Genomic DNA, 20,253 nt, shown 5'->3' with positions numbered 1-20,253 from the left:
TACACTCAAGACACACCTGTGTTGCACGGCTGGCATGGTTGCCTCTGTCAACCCTCGAGATTCGATGGCGTTCTGGAGCTTGCTCAGTTCCCCAAACAGGGTTCTCTTCCTCAAGCCCAAAGATTTGCTGTGGGTTTCCCTCTTGAGGCTCTGCTGTTGCCCTACCAGTCCACTGTCAGCCTCTTCCAGTTTGTTCAGCAGGACACTGACCATGTCCAGGCAGGAGGCAGGAGAACCATTCCTGGTGACGGTCAGCCGGGCCCCCTGCAACAGAAGATCCAACTCCGGCGCCTTGTCTTTCAGACTGTCCACACTTTGCCTGATCAGAGCCAGTTTGGCGCGACAGTCTTGCAGAACCACAGCTTCACTGCAAGGGGCACCTTGCACTCCAGCGATGTCCTCCTCTACGGTGCGAAGAGACATGAGGAAGCGGTCCAAAGCGCGAGCAGCCGCCTCACTTTTGCGAACTTGTTGGCGGAGCTGATCCACGCTGCTTCTGTGGGCTTCCACCTCTCGGGAGAGAGGGAGGCAGTCTCTGGGATCTAGGTTGCTAGATTCTTGCTCCAGGCGGGCCAGCTGATCCAGTTCGCTCTGGATGTTTTCATCCAGTTCCTAAAGGAGCAAAAGTCTACATGTTAGAATCTGTTACAAAATGAAAGAATTTATCACATCACCATGGTGGACATGGGACCTTGATGTCCTTCAGGATGTTGGTGTTGGCCAATGTAAAGGCTGTGATGGCTTTGGGTTGTCTCAGGTAACGGTCTAGGCGGTCTGTGAAATCCACCATGTGGTTCTCGGTGGAGTCGATCTGCCTGAGGGCTGCACTCAATAAACTGCCTCTCCTTTGAAGGTTGGACTGTTGGGCCTGCCACTGGTCTTGAAGATCTGATTTCTCCTGATCTACACCAGCGTTTCCACTCAACTGAGAGCACTGGTTTATAAACTCAGACCACAAAGACTCTGTGTCCTGCCTCAGGAACTGAGAGAGAAGAAATGTTGCTTCTGATCACTAGCTTATTAAAACTTGTAAACCACACATGCTGACATCGTACCTGAATTTCCTGTAGTCGTGTGTGAAGACCCTTTAGAGTCACAGAGTCTGAGGGAACATCTCTGATGCTCTGTTCATTTTTAGACAGCTGGACTTGCAGAGACTTCTTGTAATTTTCATATCTGAAAACCAAAACACAATGTATCGAGGCAAACACAATTTTAAGCATCATACTACCATTTTAGCTCAGTTTACTTCTCTAAAGCCTCCTTTTTGTTGACTTCTTCAACAGATGAGCGATTCTCAACCTCCTCTTGTTCTGAATTTGCTGTCTTGAGTTTCATTTGTGAAACCTACAAACAATATGCAAGGATTATGTTGTTCAAGAAAAAACATCTTAATGGTGATAGTTATTTATCCCATGTGTGGTTTCCATGACTGTGATACCTCAGATGGTATTTGAGGTTTGCCACTTGGTGCAGTTTCTATGGGTATAGTCCGCTCCACATCGAAGACAACAGGAATCCTGTGAAGCGTAAGATGTCTTGTTGAAATGGCATTTTAAAAGTCAGCAATGGAGATAAAATGTGGCCACTTATTTCTGAGTGGCCCCGTCCATGGCACGCTCACCTTGAATCGAGCAGCGGTGCTTCTTGATCTCCACTGAATTGACGCTGGATGGCAGCCAAGCTACTCTCACACTCTCTCAGCTGAGTGTGGGCCAGTCGGTGGGCGTCCTCCGGACTCAGCATGTCACAGAGCTCTTGTAAGGCCACCGCTTGATGGCCTGCTTGGGCAACTTGGCCCTCGGATGAGAAGCAAGCCTGGTTGTCATTGACAGAGAAATAAACCCATTTCAGCTACAAGTGTTTATTACAGAGAAATGCAAATAAGTTCAACTGATGCAGATTTTCAAATAAAACAGTAAAACCCTACCTCCCACTGAGACCTGACAGACTGTGTAAAGAAATCCATGTCTCTGAGCTGTGAAGGTGTACAGAAGGCCTCCATGCCTTTGGCTGCTCTCAGGAATTCCTCCAGTAAGTCTGGATCCAGGGTCCTCAGACTCTACAGAGGAGTCCAGTCTTTGGTCAACAGACTTATTAAAACAGGTGAAATATTTCTGGCATAGGATGTCTGGTCCAAACAAACCCCACCACCAAAAATAACAATACCACCAAGATGGCAATAATTCCACTTACATTTGTCAGGAATGCTTGCTCAGCTGGTAGACATTTATCACTGATGGCCTCCCGGATGTGTTCTTGCAGGCAGTGCTTAGCCTCCTCAAAGCCGTTCCTAGCCAAAGCCTGGGCCTTGGCATAGGCCTCAGAATAGGCTTGGGGAGGAGCCTGGGCCAGGGCTGGAGGTGGCATACAGAGGTCTGGAGACCCGGCCTGGGATTGAGGCAGCACACAGACCGAAGACTTGAGAAGAGTTTGGGGTTGTTTTTCATTGAATTGTGGAGGGGCTTGACTTTGAGGTTGTAATTGCGGCAGAAGGTTGACCTGGAAGTTGGCCTGTGGTGGTGATTGAGACTCAAATTCAGGTGGTGTTTCAACCTGTGGTTGTAATCTTGAAGGTGATGATGTTGCAGGTTTGACCGGTTGCTGATTATTCAGTTGAGGCAACTGGGGTTCGATTGAAGGCTTTGACACAGATATAGCACTGCCTTGGGTTGGTGGTGGAACTTTGGGCTGAGGAGTTAACTGGAGTTCAGGTTTATACTGTGGCAGGAAGAGAGTCTTGGGTTGAGGGGACGGCTGGACTTTGGGCTGAGCAGTTACCTGTTCAGGCATATAATGTGGTAGTGTCAAAGCCTTGGCTTGGTTTGGTGACTGAAATTTTGGTTGCGAAGCTCTCTGGGGTTCAAGTTTATTTTGTGGTAGGGATTGAGTTTTCATTTGTGTTGAAGGCTTAATTGTAAGTTGCTTGGCAACCTGTGGTTCAGGTTTATATTGCAGCAGTGATTGTGTCTGTGATTGGGTTGATGACAACATCTTGGGTGGTGGTGGTTGAGGAATATATGGTGGCAGTGAAGGAGCCTGTGGTTGGTTTGGTGCCTGAGCTAGTGGTCTAAATTGTGGAGGTGGCTGGTGCGGCTGAGGCTTGAACTGGCTCAGCTGAATATGTGGCTGCACATTTACTTGTGTCTGAATGTGAGGTTGGGACTGTAATCGTAGGTAAGGTTGAAGTTGAGACTGAGTGGGATACTGAAGATTGGTTTGGTTTAATTGTTGGGGTATATGAGCGAGGATGTTAAGCCGCAGTTGGTGTTGAGTTTGGAGCTGATGTTCAACAGGTGGACATTGTTGAGACTGGAGGTAAGGGTGGGTTTGTACATGGTGGGGTACCTGCATCCACATCTGTTGCTGAGCGTGGCCTTGTGTCTGCATCAGAGCCACATCGTAGGGTTGTATCTGGGGTTGCTGTTGACTCTGGGGCCCCATTTGGGACAATGTGTGAGCCTGGACCTGGGTGTGAGAGTGCAGCTGCATCTGAGGCTGATTATATAATTGTGCCATGTTAGAAGGCCCAGAGTCGTCCATTTGAGGTCTTTGTGGGTGACTACCCTGGGCCCATTGTGGTATTTGTGAATGAGCTTGACATATTGGCTGAGGGAATGCTGGGGGAATGTGATGCCTTTGCTGGATAAAATCTTTATTTTGTGGCTCCTGTACGGGAGCCCACTGCTGTGAAAGGGGCTGAGGTTGGGGGTGACACTGGGGTTGTACTGAAGCCTGATTTTGGGTAGACATTGAGGATGCGCTGCTAACTTGGGTCCATGGATGCAGTTGGCCTGGAGCAGCATGGCCTTGATCCTGGACAGCTGGCTGAGATTGTGTGTAATATTGTGTCACAGGATGTCCTCGAGGCTGGAGTACAGGTTGACCTTGAGTCAAATGTTGTGTGGGACTTGGTTGAAGTTTTGGTTGGGCAAAGGTTCGAGACGTTGGTTGACCATGAGCTTGGCTTGACGATGCTGGCTGAGTATGCATTAAATACTCCATCTTTGGTTGAGTTGGGGTTTGAATAAGGGCCATAGTTTCAGTTTTGGTGTGTGATTGGGTCACTGAGTGAGTATACTTTCGAGACTGGGCCTTTGACAGAGGATGGTTTTGAACGTTTGTTAAGGGCTCGGCTTTGGCTTGAGACTGAGCCATTTGCTGAGCGTATTTCTGAGGTTGTGTCTGTACCTGGGATTGTGTTTGAGCCTGTATCATGGACCCAGGATTGGATCCATGGTGTTGAGTCATTGCATGGGCAAGAATCTGAGTCTGGGTTTGTGGATGAATATGAGTTTGATGTTGAAGGATTGTCTGTGCCTGGTTTTCAGCCTGAGGCCTTGGCTGAGCATTGGGTTGAACCTTAACCAACGTTTCAGGTTTGGCTTGGGACTGGGCCAACTGTGCTGGGGATTTAGAGGAGGACGGCCTGACAGGGGCCCAGGACTGTGGATGACTCCCAAGCTGAATGTGGGACGGCACAGATGGCCGAATTGTGTCCTGCATGGGAGATAAAGGCCTGACTTGAGCCCAGGTTGGCCCTTCAGCTACAACTTGGCCATCTGGAGAAGGCTGGAGCTGAACCTGTGACTGAACCAAAATGTGGACTGGTGGCTCACTTTGCTCAAGAGACAGATCCTTTGTATTGCTCTTATTTAGATTTTCTTTATGTTGTGTTGCTACAAATGGTTGCTCTTTTCCCTTTTGTTTCTGCTGATTTTGAATTTGCTGTGGTTGTTCTTTCTGTTGTGTTGCCTTCCTATCAGACTTGTCTTGGTCTTTGGACTGTTTCCTGGAGGTTTCTGTAGGGTGAGGAACTTCCTGAATAAATCCCACTACATCCTTATCTGTCTGTGCCTGAACTGGTTCTTGTACAGAATTCTTGTTGAGACTTTGAATGTTCTGTTTTGCCATTTTATGGAGCCAGGGGCGGTTCTTCAAGGCCTGGGCCTTTTTACATTGAAGTTCTTGTGGGCTGAGAGGTTTCTTTACTGATAAAATCAGCTCGTGTGTCTCACTTTTATGTTGGAGTTTTGTTTCAAACTCTACATGTGTTAACCCATACTGCCCCCCTTTATATTCCTTCATCTCTGCCAGTTGATGCTCCCCCTCTTGATGTACTTCTTTCTGTCTCTGATTTCGCTCTCCTTCTCCTTTTGCCTCTACTTGAGGCTGGTGACACTTTGTCTCTTGCTGTGCTGTTCCTCTGCTTAGCAGTTGGGGTATCAATGTGTCCTCCACAGTTTGCTGTTGTTCACTCATTCCTTTCCATACCTGAGTCTGGCCTTCTGCTTGTGTCATCTCCTGTGCAGAGCTACATGGAGGCAAACTCTTCTTTTCTTCTCTGTATTCCTGAACCACTATCTTTGGCACAAATGTTTCTTGAGATGGATGGAATTCCATTAGGGATGATGAAAACTCCCGGGTGGACAGCATAGTGTCCGACTGCCTTTGATGATGAGGTTTGCTTTTGGCTTGGAGAAAGACTTTGGATGGGGGCCCTCCTGTGGGGCTCCTGCTTATGTCTCTTCTGGCTCCCATGCTGCTCAGCATACCGACTGCCTCCTGTAATTGTACAAATGGGTAAAACCTCAAGTTATGAACAACAAAATCTGATGGAATGAATCTTCAGCTCTTGCACATACGTCTATGGGACTTGCTATTGCATTTAGGTATCTCCGGTGTCTTCTTTTAGAAGAAGACAGCAAAAAAAACACACAAAAAAACAACAAGAACTAAAATACTACTGGCCTGTGACTTTGACAAGGCTGCTCGCACTCGATCCTGCATGGTGGCGGTCTGTATATACTGAATGGGCGAGCTCTTCTGATTTGTCATAATCAACACCTGAAGATCTTGTTCCTCTGTCACCACCTGACCCTCCAGCTGAAGCCCACGAGAGATCAGGACCTGCAGGAGTAGACGGTGTCCAATTACTCTCAAGCCGGTGCCGTGGATGTCCTGTCACAGCACACAAGACTCGGTAGATCATCTCACCCGAGCTCTTGGATCCTGGCCTCGCTGCTGCTGTCGCTGTGTGGCCCTCAGTAGTTGGTACGTCTCCATGGCCTCAGTCTCCCAGTGCAGAAGCTCGGCCAGGCGACTGTCAAGACCTGAAATACTGTGTTGCAACTCTACACACACCTGCTCTGCCTCACACATGGTCTTCTTTATCTGGTTAAAACAGTGACAGTCACATGCATGTCCTTTAGGCTGGTGTGCAATCGTTATCATTTCTGATATTAGTATCAGGTAAGGTGGTGGGTTGTCTTGAATGCAGACTCATACTGTGATGACATACATCAGACATGGCCATCTTCAGTTTCTGTAACTGATCCACAGGAAACTCTGGAGAAGAATCGTGAGCCTCCAGATCCACTTCTTTGATCTTCCTCAGTACTAACTGAAGGACAAAACGCAAAAGCTTAAAAGCAACTTTTACAGAGTAAGGTGATCCTAAGAACACTGGGCACTTGTTTCTTAAATCATTTAAGAAACAATGGTCCCCTGCTATTGGTGGGGGAGAGGGACCGATCCCTGTTTTCTGCTGTCCACAAGGTCGCTCTCTTATCTATGAATCAACTATACACTTCCCTGAAGCCAAAACGTCTAGCTTGCCCACCAGATGTTACTTGTTATCTCTTGTGATGCAGAACAGACTTCTTTTAAGTCTCAACACCATGTTGTAAAACTAGGACATATTATCTAAAGCAGTAATTCCCAACCAGTGTGCCGTGAGCACTTTTCAGGTGTGCCGTGGGAAATTATCAAATTTTACTGAATTGCTCAAAAGATTATTTATTTACAAGAAATAATGTATCTTTGTTCATCTATTTATGCCAGTGGGGCATAGTGACAGACAGAACAAATAAATGCTCTTCTATTGGATGGCAGGAGGTCCATACAGTAATTAATGTATCCACTTTTTGTGACATGCTTGTGTGTTGGTGTGGTGTAAGATTTTTCAATAGTGAAATGTGTGCCTTGGTTCCATAAAGGTTGGAAATCACTGATCTAAAGCGAGAGCTAAGACCTAATAAACAAATGGCCTCTGAAATGGCTTTAATGTAGAAATACAAAGGAAAGATGGTTGTATGAGCCACTATTTTAAATACATAACATATACTAAAATATACGACACTCCCTTTGTCTAAATGAAGCTCTTCAACTCCTTTCAACATTGATCCTTGGCACCAAGACGCCACAAGATAGTGCCAAAGCAATAGTCAAGTCCAGTTTATTTATACGGTCCATCATCACAAAATACTCTCATAGGGCTCCACAAGCCCACAGTTTAAAAAAATCCACAACACTATACTTTTTGCAATGAATAATGGAGAATAGGTTCCGGCAAAATTTCTGAATAGAAGAATTTGCGAATGTCAAACCGCAAATATGTGGGGGTTCACTGAATATGATTGCATCTGCTAAATTGTCGTAATGTATGACAGTGTATCACCTTATCTTACCTGTATTCTTTTCCTGTAGGTGCGTAAAGGACCTGACATTGTCTCGACAGGCTCTTGGAGAAGAAGCTTTGCCTCCCTGATCAGAGCCTGAAGGTTTCGGGGTCTGGTCTGGATGTCAGCGTTGGATTCTGTTTCGCAGTCCTAGAAAACACACAAACATTCTCTTCATCGTGTTGACTCATGTGAAGTTTCCCACAAGTCTGTAATTGGTGCTTCAATTCCTGAAGAGATTGCTTGCACAGGAGCAATCGTGATAATAATGGGAATCGAGACACTCGCAGTTAAAACTTCTCAACACAGTTGTTAAATTTTTATTCAACAAGCAGTAAAAACCTACAAAGGCATTTCTCTGGACAAACTCATCAAAGTCCACATTGAGTTTAAGCAGCTCCTCCTCCAGGCTCCTGCTGGTCTGCGGGTCCGTCGACTCCATCAAGAAGTTTGCCACCTGGTTCAGGTGAGCCTGTCGGGACCCCCACTCGGCCACGCTCTCGGACGTCGCCTTGGTTCAACACAGAAGAAGAGCGTATCATTTCCATTCCTGTCATTCAAGTCTTGCAGCACATTCCAAAAGAGCTAGTATAGTATTCCACCACTGTATCACTTTTCACTGTCCGTGCCCCAGCTTTATTGCAGATTTCAAAGCGATCAATTTTGCATGTTTCTACAGTACAACAGCAAGTCCGAATTTACAGTTGGGCGGCTTCAGTTTAGTACCATGTTGTGCCGCAACATGCCGTATTACTCATTGCTCCCACGTCGCAGAGAGAATATATGCCCATGAGTATTGTCCTCGGCTCTGTTTTAATGTGTTGCTGCTCCATGCGTGTTAAAGTAGCAGTTGTTTGAAGGCTTAACACTACCGGAACATTTTTACTCATTTCCGTTATCCTGCCTATAGTGTTCTGCATTACATGTTAGCAATAAGCTTTCAAAAGAGGACATATGATATGATATGGTTGAACTTGAACATTTTTGTGTTTAAATAAACAATGTTTTCAGTTGTTTTTTTGTGTGTCAGTTTTACAGTAAACTTCAACTGGGAGCGACAAATAAACAGCTTGAAGTATGGATGCTTAGCCTTTGATTTGGAGACCTATGTGAGTGAGGGAGTGCTAAGGAATACTTTAGGAAGTGTGTTTGAATAAGTTTGAGTGTGTTTTAATAAGTTTAAATGTGTTTAACTTATGTAGAAGACGTATTATATAAACCTATTAAAAATTATATTTTTTTATATGGTCTCCCTACATCGCCGATTTTGTGGGTTGGTGGAATATATCCCCCAAGATAAATGGTGGTTAACTGAACTGGCTAATACCATGGTTTGGGAGTCGTAGCCCCGTCCGGCCGAGACGTCCTCCAGCCACGCCTGCATGGCGCTCAAACCGTCGCTGTAGGAGTCCCAGGTGGTCAGAACCCGTCCCAGGGTATTCTTGGCTGAGTTGACCTCCACCAAGATGGCCACAGTGTCCTCCTCCAGCTGCATCACTTGTTGACAAATGTGGTGGTAGTCTGCAGCTGAAACCCAGGAAAACATGGCATACATTAATTAGCGAGCAAGGAGATAGCTAGTATCTGAAAAGGAGATAGCTAGTATCTGAAAATCTACAGTATGTCTTACCGAGAGCAGACTTGCTTGAGTATTTCTCAGAAACTTGCTTTAACTTATGGAGAGCTGCTTCCAGCATAGAAGGAAGCTCCTGATTAGTGACCACCTCCTGTATACAAAAATGTGAACAAGTAGGAGTATTTATTGCAGAAATAGTATACAATGGACATCAGATAAGGGTGTGGGAGTGTGTTGCAAGAAGGCTCCCAGCAGGGTACGTGTGGAGGCCACAAAGAACAGATGTCGGAGAAGACAATGGCTGCGGGGAACCACTGTAAACATGAGGTGCAAGACTGTGGCGACGATGTCTGGAGACGGCATCTGGAGCCAGCGGCAAATGGCCATCATTTTGCAGGACAATGAGGACGTCAGTGGGCGTTGGACCAATCAGACGACAGCGATTCCATACGTCCTCTTTCAAACATTGTATAAGTCGGGGGCAAGAACAGATAGCTTTGTTCAGTCTGCGCTGTCCCTGCTGAGGCTAGAATAAGCGTAGCTGCTGACCCAGAGCTCTGTAAAATGTATAGTCTCCTCTGTCAGGAATAAATTGGTTGACTTTTAACACGTTATAATTGTAGTTCTTCCACAAAAACGAACACGCATGGAACTTCGAGAGTAATAGGTGATTATAAAATACAAGGTTCCTTCAGTACTCTACCGGAAAAGGGTAGCGTGCCCTTTCCAGGTCGGGGATGAGATCCTGCCCCAAGTGGAGGAGTTCAAGTATCTTGGATTCTTGTACACAAGGGAGGGAAGAACGGAACGGGAGATCGACAGGCAGATCGGTCCAGCGTCTGCAGTGATGCGGAATTTGCATCGGTCCGTTGTGGTGAAGAAGGAGCTAAGCTGAAAAGCGAAGCTCTGAATTTACCGGTTGATCTACGTTCCTACCCTCACCTATGGTCACAAGCTGTGGGTCGTGACTGAAAGAACAAAATCCCGGATACAAGCGGCCAAAATTAGTTTCCTCCGCAGGGTGTCTGGGCTCTCCCTTAGAGATAGGGTGAGAAGCTCGGTCATCCGGGAGGGGCTCAGAGTAGAGCCGCTTCTCCTCCGCATTGAGAGGAGCCAGATGAGTTGGCTCGGATGTCTGATAAGGATGCCTCCTGGGCGCCTCCCTGGTGAGGTGTTCCGGTCAAGTCCCACCGGGAGGAGACCCCGGGGACGACCCAGGACATGGTGCAGAGACTATGTCTCCCGGAAGAGCTGGATGAAGTGGCTTGGGAGAGGGAAGTCTGGGCTTCCCTGCGAAAGCTACTGCCCCTGCGACCCAACCTCGGATAAGCGGAAGAAAATGGATGGATGGATGGATGGATGGATGGATGGATGGATCGGATATTCTGTTACCCACTTACCGTATGTTCCTGGAGACAGTTTGATTTCTTCTGATGTAAATTTTAACTTAAAAAAGAAGACAACCTACATGCCACTCGTGCAGCAGAACCCTGACCGCCTCTGGAGAAAGATATGGGCTCTTCCACAAGTTCACTTTGGTCCTGATCTGGCTCAGCAAATCCAAAACTGTGTGACGGTGCTCGCGGTACTCAAGCTTGATGCCGTGGTACTTGGCGCTCACTCTCACACTGGTGAACCTGGCCAGGGAAAACTTGGTTGATTGACAGCAAAACCAAATTAAAAATGTATCATTTGTTCCAATAATGAGCCTGAATAAAATGTTAGAAATGACTTTTGTTCAGAAATAATCAAGATGGTAATGTTTCCGCACCTTCTTTTCAGATCCTCCATCTTTTCAGTAGGAACCAACATGTTTCCATCCTCGTCCTGGTTTTGGAAGGCCTGGAAGGTCTTCACCTGCTGGGGCATCTCCTCTATGCACACCTGGATCAACATATAGTACCTCAGTCACATGTCTTTGTCCTCACAACTTTCCTCTGGCCACACTGTCACAAATGGAGTCCACTTGTCCCCTAAGTTCCAAACGCCAGTAAATCTCTTTCATTGGGCTCATTGTTGGACTCCATGCTTAGTATCTTTGTTCCTCTCATGTACTGACTTGTTTTGTTTTTGCTGTCAGCGGGCCCTCACCTTTAGGGGGTACGGAGAGCTGGGCGGAGTGAGCAAGGAGGCTCGCACCTGGGAGCAATTGGTCATCAGCTCCCAGTCTTAAGCGCTGCCCGCATGTCAGAAAGACGCCATTCCTCTTGTTCCACCATTTGCCGTTTTGCATTCTGTCTCGCTCCAGTACTATTTTGTACAACTCCCTGTAGGATTTACTTTGTTTTTTTTTGTACCTGTTCCCATGAGTTTTGGCGTCTTCCTGGTGAGCCGCTTTGCTCCAGCTTTCCGTCACCATAAGCCACGTTTTCGTGTCTTTGCTTTTGTTGTGGCGCTTTTGTTTGCTTTCGTAGTTTTTAGTTATTTTTTCCTGCCGTTTGGAGCGCTTTTAGTTCCCCAATTTTTGCTCTTTATGTATTGAACAGTTTTATTTCTGACTTTAGTTTTCTTGAAATAAGTGCTGAATTACTTCTATGATCTGTTACTGCTTTAGGGTCCAACCTGCCACAAACCCTCAGAGTTCCTTGGCAAAACTTTTTCTCAAACTGTAAAGTGGGGTTAGGGTTAGGGTCATGGCTACAAAAGCAGACCATTTGAGGGTTATTTAAGATGGCGCCTACCAGTGTGGTCGCCTCGGTTACGCGCTCTCTAGTATTGTTTTTGTTTTTGTGTTTTTCGTCTTTGGAGACAACACGACTCACTTACACAAGGGGAGACTTGCTCACCATCAAGGAGGCTACTCCGGACTTTCTTTCACCAACTTTCGCAAATCCATTCAGTTTTTTCCCCGCTTTACTCACTGGAGGGGCATCCGCGGTTCTCGGCGCATGGAAACGGAGGCGACGCCACGGAGGGAAGCGAGCCGGCATCCACTTGAAACTCCGCAAGAGAGGATACAGATTGCCATTCACGTCGATCCACCTCGCGAATCTACGCTCCCTACCCAACAAAATGGACGAGCTTCATCTCCTGTTAAAGACCAGTAAAGACTTCGGACGTTCCGTCGCCATGTGCTTTACGGAGACCTGGCTTTGCGACGCTGTACCCGATGGCGCCGTCATGCTTCCCGGCTTCCATATTCACTGAGCAGACCGTGACATGGAATCATCGGGGAAAACAAAAGGCCCGCCGCCTTACTTCTATATCAACGAAAAATGGTGTACAGACGTGACGGAGCTCAGCACACACTGCAGCCTGCATTTGGAGTCGCTGTTTTTGAACTGTAAGCCATTCTACTCGCCGCGTGAATTCGCATCATTCATTCTGGCTGGCGCCTATATTCTGCTTCAAGCTAACACGAACGCCGCACTGCTAACGCTCGCTGAACAAGTCAACGAAATTGAAAAAAAACACCCGGACTCACCCCTCATTGTTCTCGGGGACTTTAACAAAGCTAAACTCAACCACGAACTCCCTAAATACAAGCTCGTCTGATCACTGCTTAATTCACTAAATACCGACGTACAGGCAAGAACTTAAATGTGCGAAGCCTACAGTGGAAACAGTGAAAATGTGGACCAATGAAGCAAAGATGGAACTTCAAAGCTATTTCGACGGCACAGACTGGAGTGTCTTTGAAAATTCAGCTGGCACCCTGGATGAATATACGGACACTGTCACATCCTATATCAGTTTCTGTCAAGAGGTTTGTGTACCAACAAAGTCATTTCGCACATTCAACAACAACAAGCCGTGGTTCACTGCTAAACCTAAGCAGCGTCGCCAAGCTAAGGAGGACACATATCAGAACGGGGACAGGGCCCTGTATAATCGAGCTAGAAACCAGCTGACTAAAGAAATTAACATTGCAAAGAGGAACTATGCAGCAAAGTTGGAAAAACTGTTTAGCACTAACGACTCTAAATCAGTCTGGCATGCATTCCAATCGCTGACTAATTACAAGCGACTATCCCCCCAAGCTGAGAACAATATCACACTAGCCAACGACTTGAATACATTCTACTGCAGATTTGAAAAGGACACTTTCACATCTTTGACATCTGTGGTTATGAAGTCCTTTGAAAGTCTCGTGCTGGACCACCTCAAGAGCGTCACAGGTCCCCTGCTGGACCCCCTGCAGTTTGCCTACCGAGCGAACAGGTCTGCGGATGATGCAGTCAACAACATGGGACTGCACTTCATCCTAGAACACCTCGACAGTGCAGGGACCTACGCGAGGATCCTGTTCGTGGACTTCAGCTCAGCGTTCAACACCATCATCCCTGAACTCCTTTCATCCAAGCTTCTCCAGCTCAGCGTCTCACCTGCCATCTGCCAGTGGATTTACAGCTTTCTGATGGGCAGGACACAGCAGGTGAGGCTGGGGGAGGCCACCTCATCCACACACATCATCAGCACTGGGGCGCCCCAAGGTTGTGTCCTCTCTCCGCTGCTCTTCTCTCTCTACACGAATGACTGCACCTCAGCGCACCCGACTGTCAAACTCCTGAAGTTTGCAGATGACACCACTGTCATCGGCCTCATCGAGGACGGAGACGAGTCTGCATATCGACAGGAAGCGGAGCGGCCGGAGCTGTGGTGTGGCCGACACAACCTGGAGCTGAACACGCTCAAGACTGTAGAGATGATTGTGGACTTCAGGAGGCATCCTTCGCCACAGCTGCCCCTCACGTTGTCCAGCTGCCTTGTGTCAACCGTCGAGACCTTCAAGTTCCTGGTAATTACAATCTCTCAGGACCTGAAGTGGGCGACCAACATCAACTCCGTCCTCAAAAAGGCCCAGCAGAGGATGTACTTCCTGCGGCTTCTGATAAAGCACGGCCTGCCACAGGAGCTGCTGAGGCAGTTCTACACAGCGGTCATCGATTCAGTCCTGTGTTCTTCCATCACAGTCTGGTTTGGTGCTGCTACAAAAAAGGACAAACTCCGACTGTATCGGACAATCAAAACTGCTGAAAGGATTGTTGGTACCCCCCTACCCACCCTTGAGGACTTGCATGCTGCCAGAACTAAGACAAGAGCGTGCAAAATCCTCTCGGACCCTCCACATCCCGGTCACCGGCTCTTCCAGCTCCTTCCCTCAGGTAGGCGCTACCGATCAATGCAAACTAGAACTAGCAGACATTCCAACAGCTTCTTCCCTCTTGCCATCAACTTCTTAAACACCTAACCTACAATTCCATTACAACATGCTGGCAATGTTTTTGACTTGAGTTCGTTGTCACATTGCTGTGGGGCCAATTATATATTACTCGTGCACTCACTGTAGTTGTCTCGCCACGCTGCACTTTTTGCATATCTGTTGTTGACCGATACTGGCCACTCGGGCCAAAGTAGCATCTGCTCCATTTGCACACTGATTGAGGAGTATCTGCAACATTTGCAGAATCAACATTGTCCCAGATTATCGCACTACTTGTCACTTTAAACCGCATACACTCCTTGAAGTCTCGGTGCCCTTTGCACAATGGTCATTGCACCAGACTATTGCAATATTAGTCATTCGAACTGCTCTAAGTGCTAGAGGACTCTGCATCTTTTTGCACAATTGTCAAAAATAAATAAATCAAATAATGTACCGGCATTACCAGAAAACTAGCAACCCTTTATTGCTCAGTGACTGTTGTTTTTTTGTCAATATCTTTGTCTCAAAAGTGTTTTCTGTCAATTGACTGTCTGTTGTCGTACTAGAGCGGCTCCGACTACCGGAGACAAATTCCTTGTGTGTTTTTGGACATACTTGGCAAATAAAGATGATTCTGATTCTGATAAGGTACCCCTAAAGTGTCCACATCGCTAACAATAAAATCTTCACCTTGAGTTGCTCCTGTTTCTCCTTGGCTTGATCTGCAGCCCAGCTGTGGTCCTGCGGGTCGCCCTCCTCCTCAGACAGAACTCCTTCCGTTCTTAGCAGCCAGTGCGCCACCGAGTCCAGAGGCGCTGGCAGGCTCACGTCCAACTCCAGTTTGTACTCACGGAGCTGTAGCAGTAGCAACATTGGTAGACAGGGCCTAAATACTAACAGAAGCCCTGACTGAGGTTTACAACCTATAGTACTACTACTAGAATAACCCAAATATGTTTTTCATTTGGTAGCGTTTCTCTTGGCTGCACTGCACACAGTAAGTGAATGTGGATGTTCGATTGTTTGTCCAGTCAGATTTCAGCCTCTATGTGCTGCCGTGTTAATTTTAATCTGCCCCATAACTCGCCTTCACAATCTGTAGTGCTGGCCCAAGGAACGTAAACTATGTAGTGTTGCCCTGCTGCGACTACCTAAAATCCGCAAATAATTGACGCCCCCTAAAAAGGTTTGTAATTGCCTATAGGTGCCGCAAGATGTCGGCAAAGCACGACATGAAGTTCTTCAGCATTTTTCCATGCCTGGCAAAACACATCTGAAGTGATCTGCACACATGGATACATTTAAGAATCGGCATCTCTGGTGAGTATGATGGATTTCATTGAAATGTAAATGTTTTTGTCATGTGATAAGATCATTATTGTTGATTTTAAACTGCTCTAGCTGATACTTTATATAACTGCGACATAAGAGTCCCTACTGAGAGTACCAAATGGGCAGCCCACTACTCAGTGGCAGGAACAACAAATGTAAACGCGCATGTGGGAGGAGTTCTGGCCGGTCGGAATTATGATAACGTTCCAGAAACAAGCCACAGGAGTAAGAGTCCACCTTTTCTGTGAGGGCGTCCCAGGCCTCCCTGAGGGCTCGCTGCTCCTCACTCAGCGTGGGGCTTCGTCTCATGGCGGTCAGAAGAGGCACGATTGGACGCCGTTGCTCGTTGAAGGACACCACAAACGTCTGAAACACCTGAGAAACAAAAACTTAGCAAGTCTCACCTTCCTTTGTGCTTGGGCTCGTTGAGCTTAAACCTCCACGGTATCAAAACAAAGTATCTAAACATAAACGTAGGAGGTATCCAAACATGAACCTACGTGGTATCTCTCAGAGTAGCTCTCGCCCTGGGTGGAGTCCCAGCCCTCCAGCAGCTCCTCGTACGCCTGCAGAAGCCAACACGACACTTCCTGCGCCTTACGGTCAGGGCTCCCCTGGGAACCAAAATACTTTCATTCACGTGCCAGTTCGATCTTTTTCTCACTCCAACTGAAATGAACTAAAAGTTCATTTGGAAGCACTTTTTCTAGTACCTTATGGCAGTGTTTCCTAACCTTTATTGAGCCAAGGCTCATATTTTACATTGGAAAGATCTCACGGCACACCAGCGATTGAATGACTTCCGATTTTTGTAGTCGGCGGTAAGGTAAAGACAGTCGAGTTGACGTTGACTAATCAATGACCTCATTGATATTTTCATCAGTCTTGACACACTGTCTATGTAAAAGGTCATCGCTGTGTCGACTCCAAACACTCACTCTGCCGTTCTAAGTTGCACAGACCCCGCCCTCCAACTCGCCCAAACAATCAAAATCAGATACCTTCAAATTACAGTCGGAATTGGTACAAGTCTAACACCAATTCATGTAACACAACTACAGGGTGTGCTGGAGCCTATCCCAGATATCATGGGGCAGGAGGCAGAGTACACCCTGACCTGCTTGCCAGCCAATCGCAAGGCACATACAAACAAACAACCATTCGGACTGACATTGACACCTACAGGCAATTTAGTGTCATCAATTAACCTAGCACGCATGTTTTTGGGACGTGGGAGGAAAGCGGAGTGCCCGGAGAAAAGCCACGCAGGCACGGGGAGAACATGCAAACTCCACACAGGCGGGGCCGGGATTTTAACCCTGGTCCTCAGAACTGTGAGGCCGACGCTCTAACCAATCGCTCACCGTGCCGCCTAAGAAAAGAATATATATATATAAGCAATAAAAGAGGAGGGAATGCTTTGCAATGTTTTGTAGCGAACATTCAGTTGCATTACGTGGATTGTTGCAAAATGTGTATTGGTTTCTGTGACAGGCGGCATGGTGTTCGAATGGTTAGAGCGTCTGCCTCACAGTTCTGAGGACCCGGGTTCAATCCCCGGCCCCGCCTGTGTGGAGTTTGCATGTTCTCCCCGTGCCTGCATGGCTTTTCTCCGGGCACTCCGCTTTCCTCCCACATCCCAAAAACATAGGTGTGAATGGGAGTCCGAATGCTTGTTTGTTTCTTATGTGCCCTGCGACTGGCTGGCAACCAGTTCAGGGTGTACCCCGCCTCCTGCCCGATGACAGCTGGGATAGGCTCCAGCACGCCCGCGACCCGCGTGAGGAGAAGCGCGACAGAAAATGGATGGATGGAAGGGTTTCTGTGACACGTTAACCGTTAATTTTTACTATAAAGAGGTTATTTATCGACCGCGGCTTGTCTCTGTTTTACTGTGGAAGCAGATTTTTTCTCAAATTTTTCCACACATGAGGCCTGCCACAGTTCGCTGTGTCGGCCAACCGCCTGTTGAGTTCAGCGAGGCCTCCGTGTCCACGCCACGTGAGTGGCGATTAGTCGACCTCAATCTATAACCGACGCATCCGCTTGTCGGTTCAACCCCTACAGCACGCCACAAAATGTCACAAAAAGTATATCAACTGAAATAATGATGGTCTCATCTCAATTTACTCACAAATGTACTTATAGTAATATAATATATAATATAATAATATAGCAATGGATAATGATAACAGTGTGAAATGCGGGCCTGTTAAATGAATGACTAAGCTATTCGGTTGCATGAATGACAACAGGTGGATACTGAGGTCACTTGTGTCCTCTGCCATCTCGTGCAAGACCAGCGAATTGTTCTGCCTGTCACTATACTTCGCTGTCATAGATAAACGATGAAAGGTAAATTCTTTGTAGTCAATGAAGACTGAAGATTTGGATCATTTTCCGCAGCACACCTGATGCTCTCTCGAATTGTATGTCTGTAAATCCCCTAAAAAAGAACGAAAGTTCGTCTTGTCAGAGTCTTGTTTGCAGTGCTTAAGTGACATAAACAAAGGCAGTAAATATGCACGAAGGAACTCTACGTATCCTCTATTGCCAGTGGCTATTAGTCCCGCCGACAGACGCGCCACGGCGTGACTCACCGCAGCTCAACAACACAATATGACACAAGTGAGGGGCAAAGCATGATGGGAAATACCTGCCGCAGCGGCGAAGCAGAAATTGCAGGAGTGTAGTGAACGGGCAGGTTGACGGGGGAAGCTGCTTTCGGAAGACTCAGGTACTGGGTCTGTGAGGAGGATGGAAGGATTGGAGCAGAATTGTACAAAGTGCCCCTGCAGGCAAATGTAAAGCATGAACATTACATGATCCTTCAGATGCTAAAAATGTCTATACACTAACTGGCCACTTCATTAGGCACACCTGCAATCAGATTTGCATCGAGCACATGAAGGAACAGCTTGTTACGTAATAGAAGTCTTACGATAGCCATTAGTTGATTGATTTAAAGGCCTGAAGAAACGGAAAAGCCAGCATGTACAGACATGTCGTTGAAGGACAATCAACCAAACAAACGAACAAAACCGGAATATTCTGCCAGGCAAGTCCAGCGAGATGCATCACATGGCTGGAAGCTTTCAATTACATTGCAGCTTGTATGGGAATAGTTAGGATGGGCGCTGACACGCTCTTTGTAATATCAATTCAATGTTATTGTAATGCTGATGTACTGCCAAGGTAGTGTAAATCCATCCATTTTCTGAGCCGCTTCTCCTCACGTGGGTCGCGGGCGTGCCGGAGCCCATCCCACCTGTCATCGGGCAGGAGGCGGGGTACACCCTGAACCGGTTGCCAGCCAATCGCAGGGCACATAGGAACAAACAACCATTCGCACTCACAGTCATGCCTACGGGCAATTTAGAGTCTCCAATTCATGCATGTTTTGGGATGCGGGAGGAAACCGGAGTGCCCGGAGAAAACCCACGCAGGCACGGGGAGAACATGCAAACTCCACACAGGCGGGGCCGGGGATTGAACCCGGGTCCTCAGAACTGTGAGGCTGACGCTCTAACCAGTCGGCCACCGTGCCCAAGGTAGTGTAAAGTCATTTAATGTCAAGTTAATGTCAACGTAACAAAACATGATTTCAGAGCCTTTTCTTTCATTTGGAAATAAGAAGGAATCGATTAATACGGCTCAATAAATAAATACAGTGGAGCCTCTAAAGTCAAAAAGCCTCGGTTGGTAAACTTCCATCAAAACCTTTATTTTGGGGGGAAAAAAGTCTGGAATTGCCATCATTGATGATGTCACGCCGCATTTGCTATCAACAGCTCATTCACACATACTTTCGGGAAAATTGATCTCGTCAGAGCTTTCGTCCATTGCGAAGTCGGACAGTTACAGATATCGGACACCGACGATCGCTTTCGACACAACGTGGTGGAAGTGGGTGTCGGCTTTAAAACTTCACACTCTGGTCTTAGGTTTCCGCTATTCTGTTACACCTACGATAATCCATCCAAAGCTGAAAATGAATTGGTCACGTTTCCCTTTTTTCGTGTGTCTGTGCCCTTCACAAAGAACAGCAAACTTCTTTGACGGCCAGTGTTTACCATACTCAAAGCTATTCTGGTGGCCCTTTCTACTTCTTCCAATATATACAGTATAAAGTCTCGATGCAAGTCTGGAGTGGGGAAAAAAAAAAGCTTGTGGCAGTTACCTCACTTGGAAATAAGTAAGGTAAAAGTTACAGTTTGCTAGTACCTGGTAGGCATAAGAGCCTCATCTCTTTGGATTTCTCCGGGGGGTGACGCAGTTGGCTGAGGAGCACTCCAAAGTCGCAGGTGGGTCATAAAAAGTCCTTGCAAGTACTCCAAGTTTACAGTGTGTCGGGCAGTTAGAGAGCCATAGCTGCAGTGAGGCCTAATTTCCTACTTCAGGTTGTATTTTTGTTTTACTTCCTCATTAAAAAAAAGAGACCATTCTAGGAACAGGTTTTTCCTCCTGTTTTGGAGACTGTCGGGTGAAAGCTGCAGCTAGCTACTGGTGTGGCCTGACTGGCTGGCAACCAATGCAAGCATTTGGGGGCCAGAAAGAAGTTGCAGCAACATATTGCGGGAAAAAAAGAACTTGGAACGAATTCATTTTTGGAACGTGAACTTCGTTCAAAATTATGAACTATGAACGGAACTAGTTCGCGTAAAAAATTCACTTTACCAGAACTGCTCTTTGGTAAACACCTTCATGTCACTAAGTTTTATGAGTTAACCTCTTTCAAG

At 46.9% G+C, this 20,253-nt stretch overlaps 1 protein-coding gene across 9 annotated transcripts in view; it reads right to left on the bottom strand.

Moving 5' to 3' along the window:
• Positions 1 to 20,253, bottom strand: part of syne2b (spectrin repeat containing, nuclear envelope 2b) — a 141,173-nt gene that overhangs the window by 101,158 nt on the left and 19,762 nt on the right. For 8 of the 9 annotated variants that reach the window (XR_009788971.1, XR_009788972.1, XM_061776600.1 and 5 more), the window contains exons 10-30: positions 18,171 to 18,260; positions 16,015 to 16,128; positions 15,752 to 15,889; positions 14,873 to 15,037; positions 10,808 to 10,920; positions 10,505 to 10,673; positions 9,091 to 9,187; positions 8,788 to 8,987; positions 7,807 to 7,971; positions 7,470 to 7,610; positions 6,302 to 6,403; positions 5,998 to 6,174; positions 5,752 to 5,910; positions 2,197 to 5,565; positions 1,931 to 2,062; positions 1,625 to 1,818; positions 1,442 to 1,520; positions 1,250 to 1,347; positions 1,056 to 1,176; positions 692 to 982; positions 17 to 612 (exon numbers count right to left, since the gene is read on the bottom strand). Coding sequence is in view for 7 of the 9 variants with exons in the window: in XM_061776600.1 (XP_061632584.1) it covers positions 17 to 612; positions 692 to 982; positions 1,056 to 1,176; positions 1,250 to 1,347; positions 1,442 to 1,520; positions 1,625 to 1,818; positions 1,931 to 2,062; positions 2,197 to 5,565; positions 5,752 to 5,910; positions 5,998 to 6,174; positions 6,302 to 6,403; positions 7,470 to 7,610; positions 7,807 to 7,971; positions 8,788 to 8,987; positions 9,091 to 9,187; positions 10,505 to 10,673; positions 10,808 to 10,920; positions 14,873 to 15,037; positions 15,752 to 15,889; positions 16,015 to 16,128; positions 18,171 to 18,260 (6,710 nt within the window). In the remaining 2 variants the exon portion in view is untranslated. The remainder of the gene's footprint in view (positions 1 to 16; positions 613 to 691; positions 983 to 1,055; positions 1,177 to 1,249; positions 1,348 to 1,441; positions 1,521 to 1,624; positions 1,819 to 1,930; positions 2,063 to 2,196; positions 5,566 to 5,751; positions 5,911 to 5,997; positions 6,175 to 6,301; positions 6,404 to 7,469; positions 7,611 to 7,806; positions 7,972 to 8,787; positions 8,988 to 9,090; positions 9,188 to 10,504; positions 10,674 to 10,807; positions 10,921 to 14,872; positions 15,038 to 15,751; positions 15,890 to 16,014; positions 16,129 to 18,170; positions 18,261 to 20,253) is intronic. The other variant, XM_061776598.1, reaches the window with a different exon arrangement.

The sequence above is a fragment of the Phyllopteryx taeniolatus genome, chromosome 6, assembly GCF_024500385.1.
Source record: "Phyllopteryx taeniolatus isolate TA_2022b chromosome 6, UOR_Ptae_1.2, whole genome shotgun sequence".
Classification (NCBI taxonomy): Eukaryota; Metazoa; Chordata; class Actinopteri; order Syngnathiformes; family Syngnathidae; genus Phyllopteryx; species Phyllopteryx taeniolatus.
The sequence above is the reverse complement of the archived record's forward strand: the minus strand, read 5'-3'. Positions and strand labels throughout refer to the sequence as shown.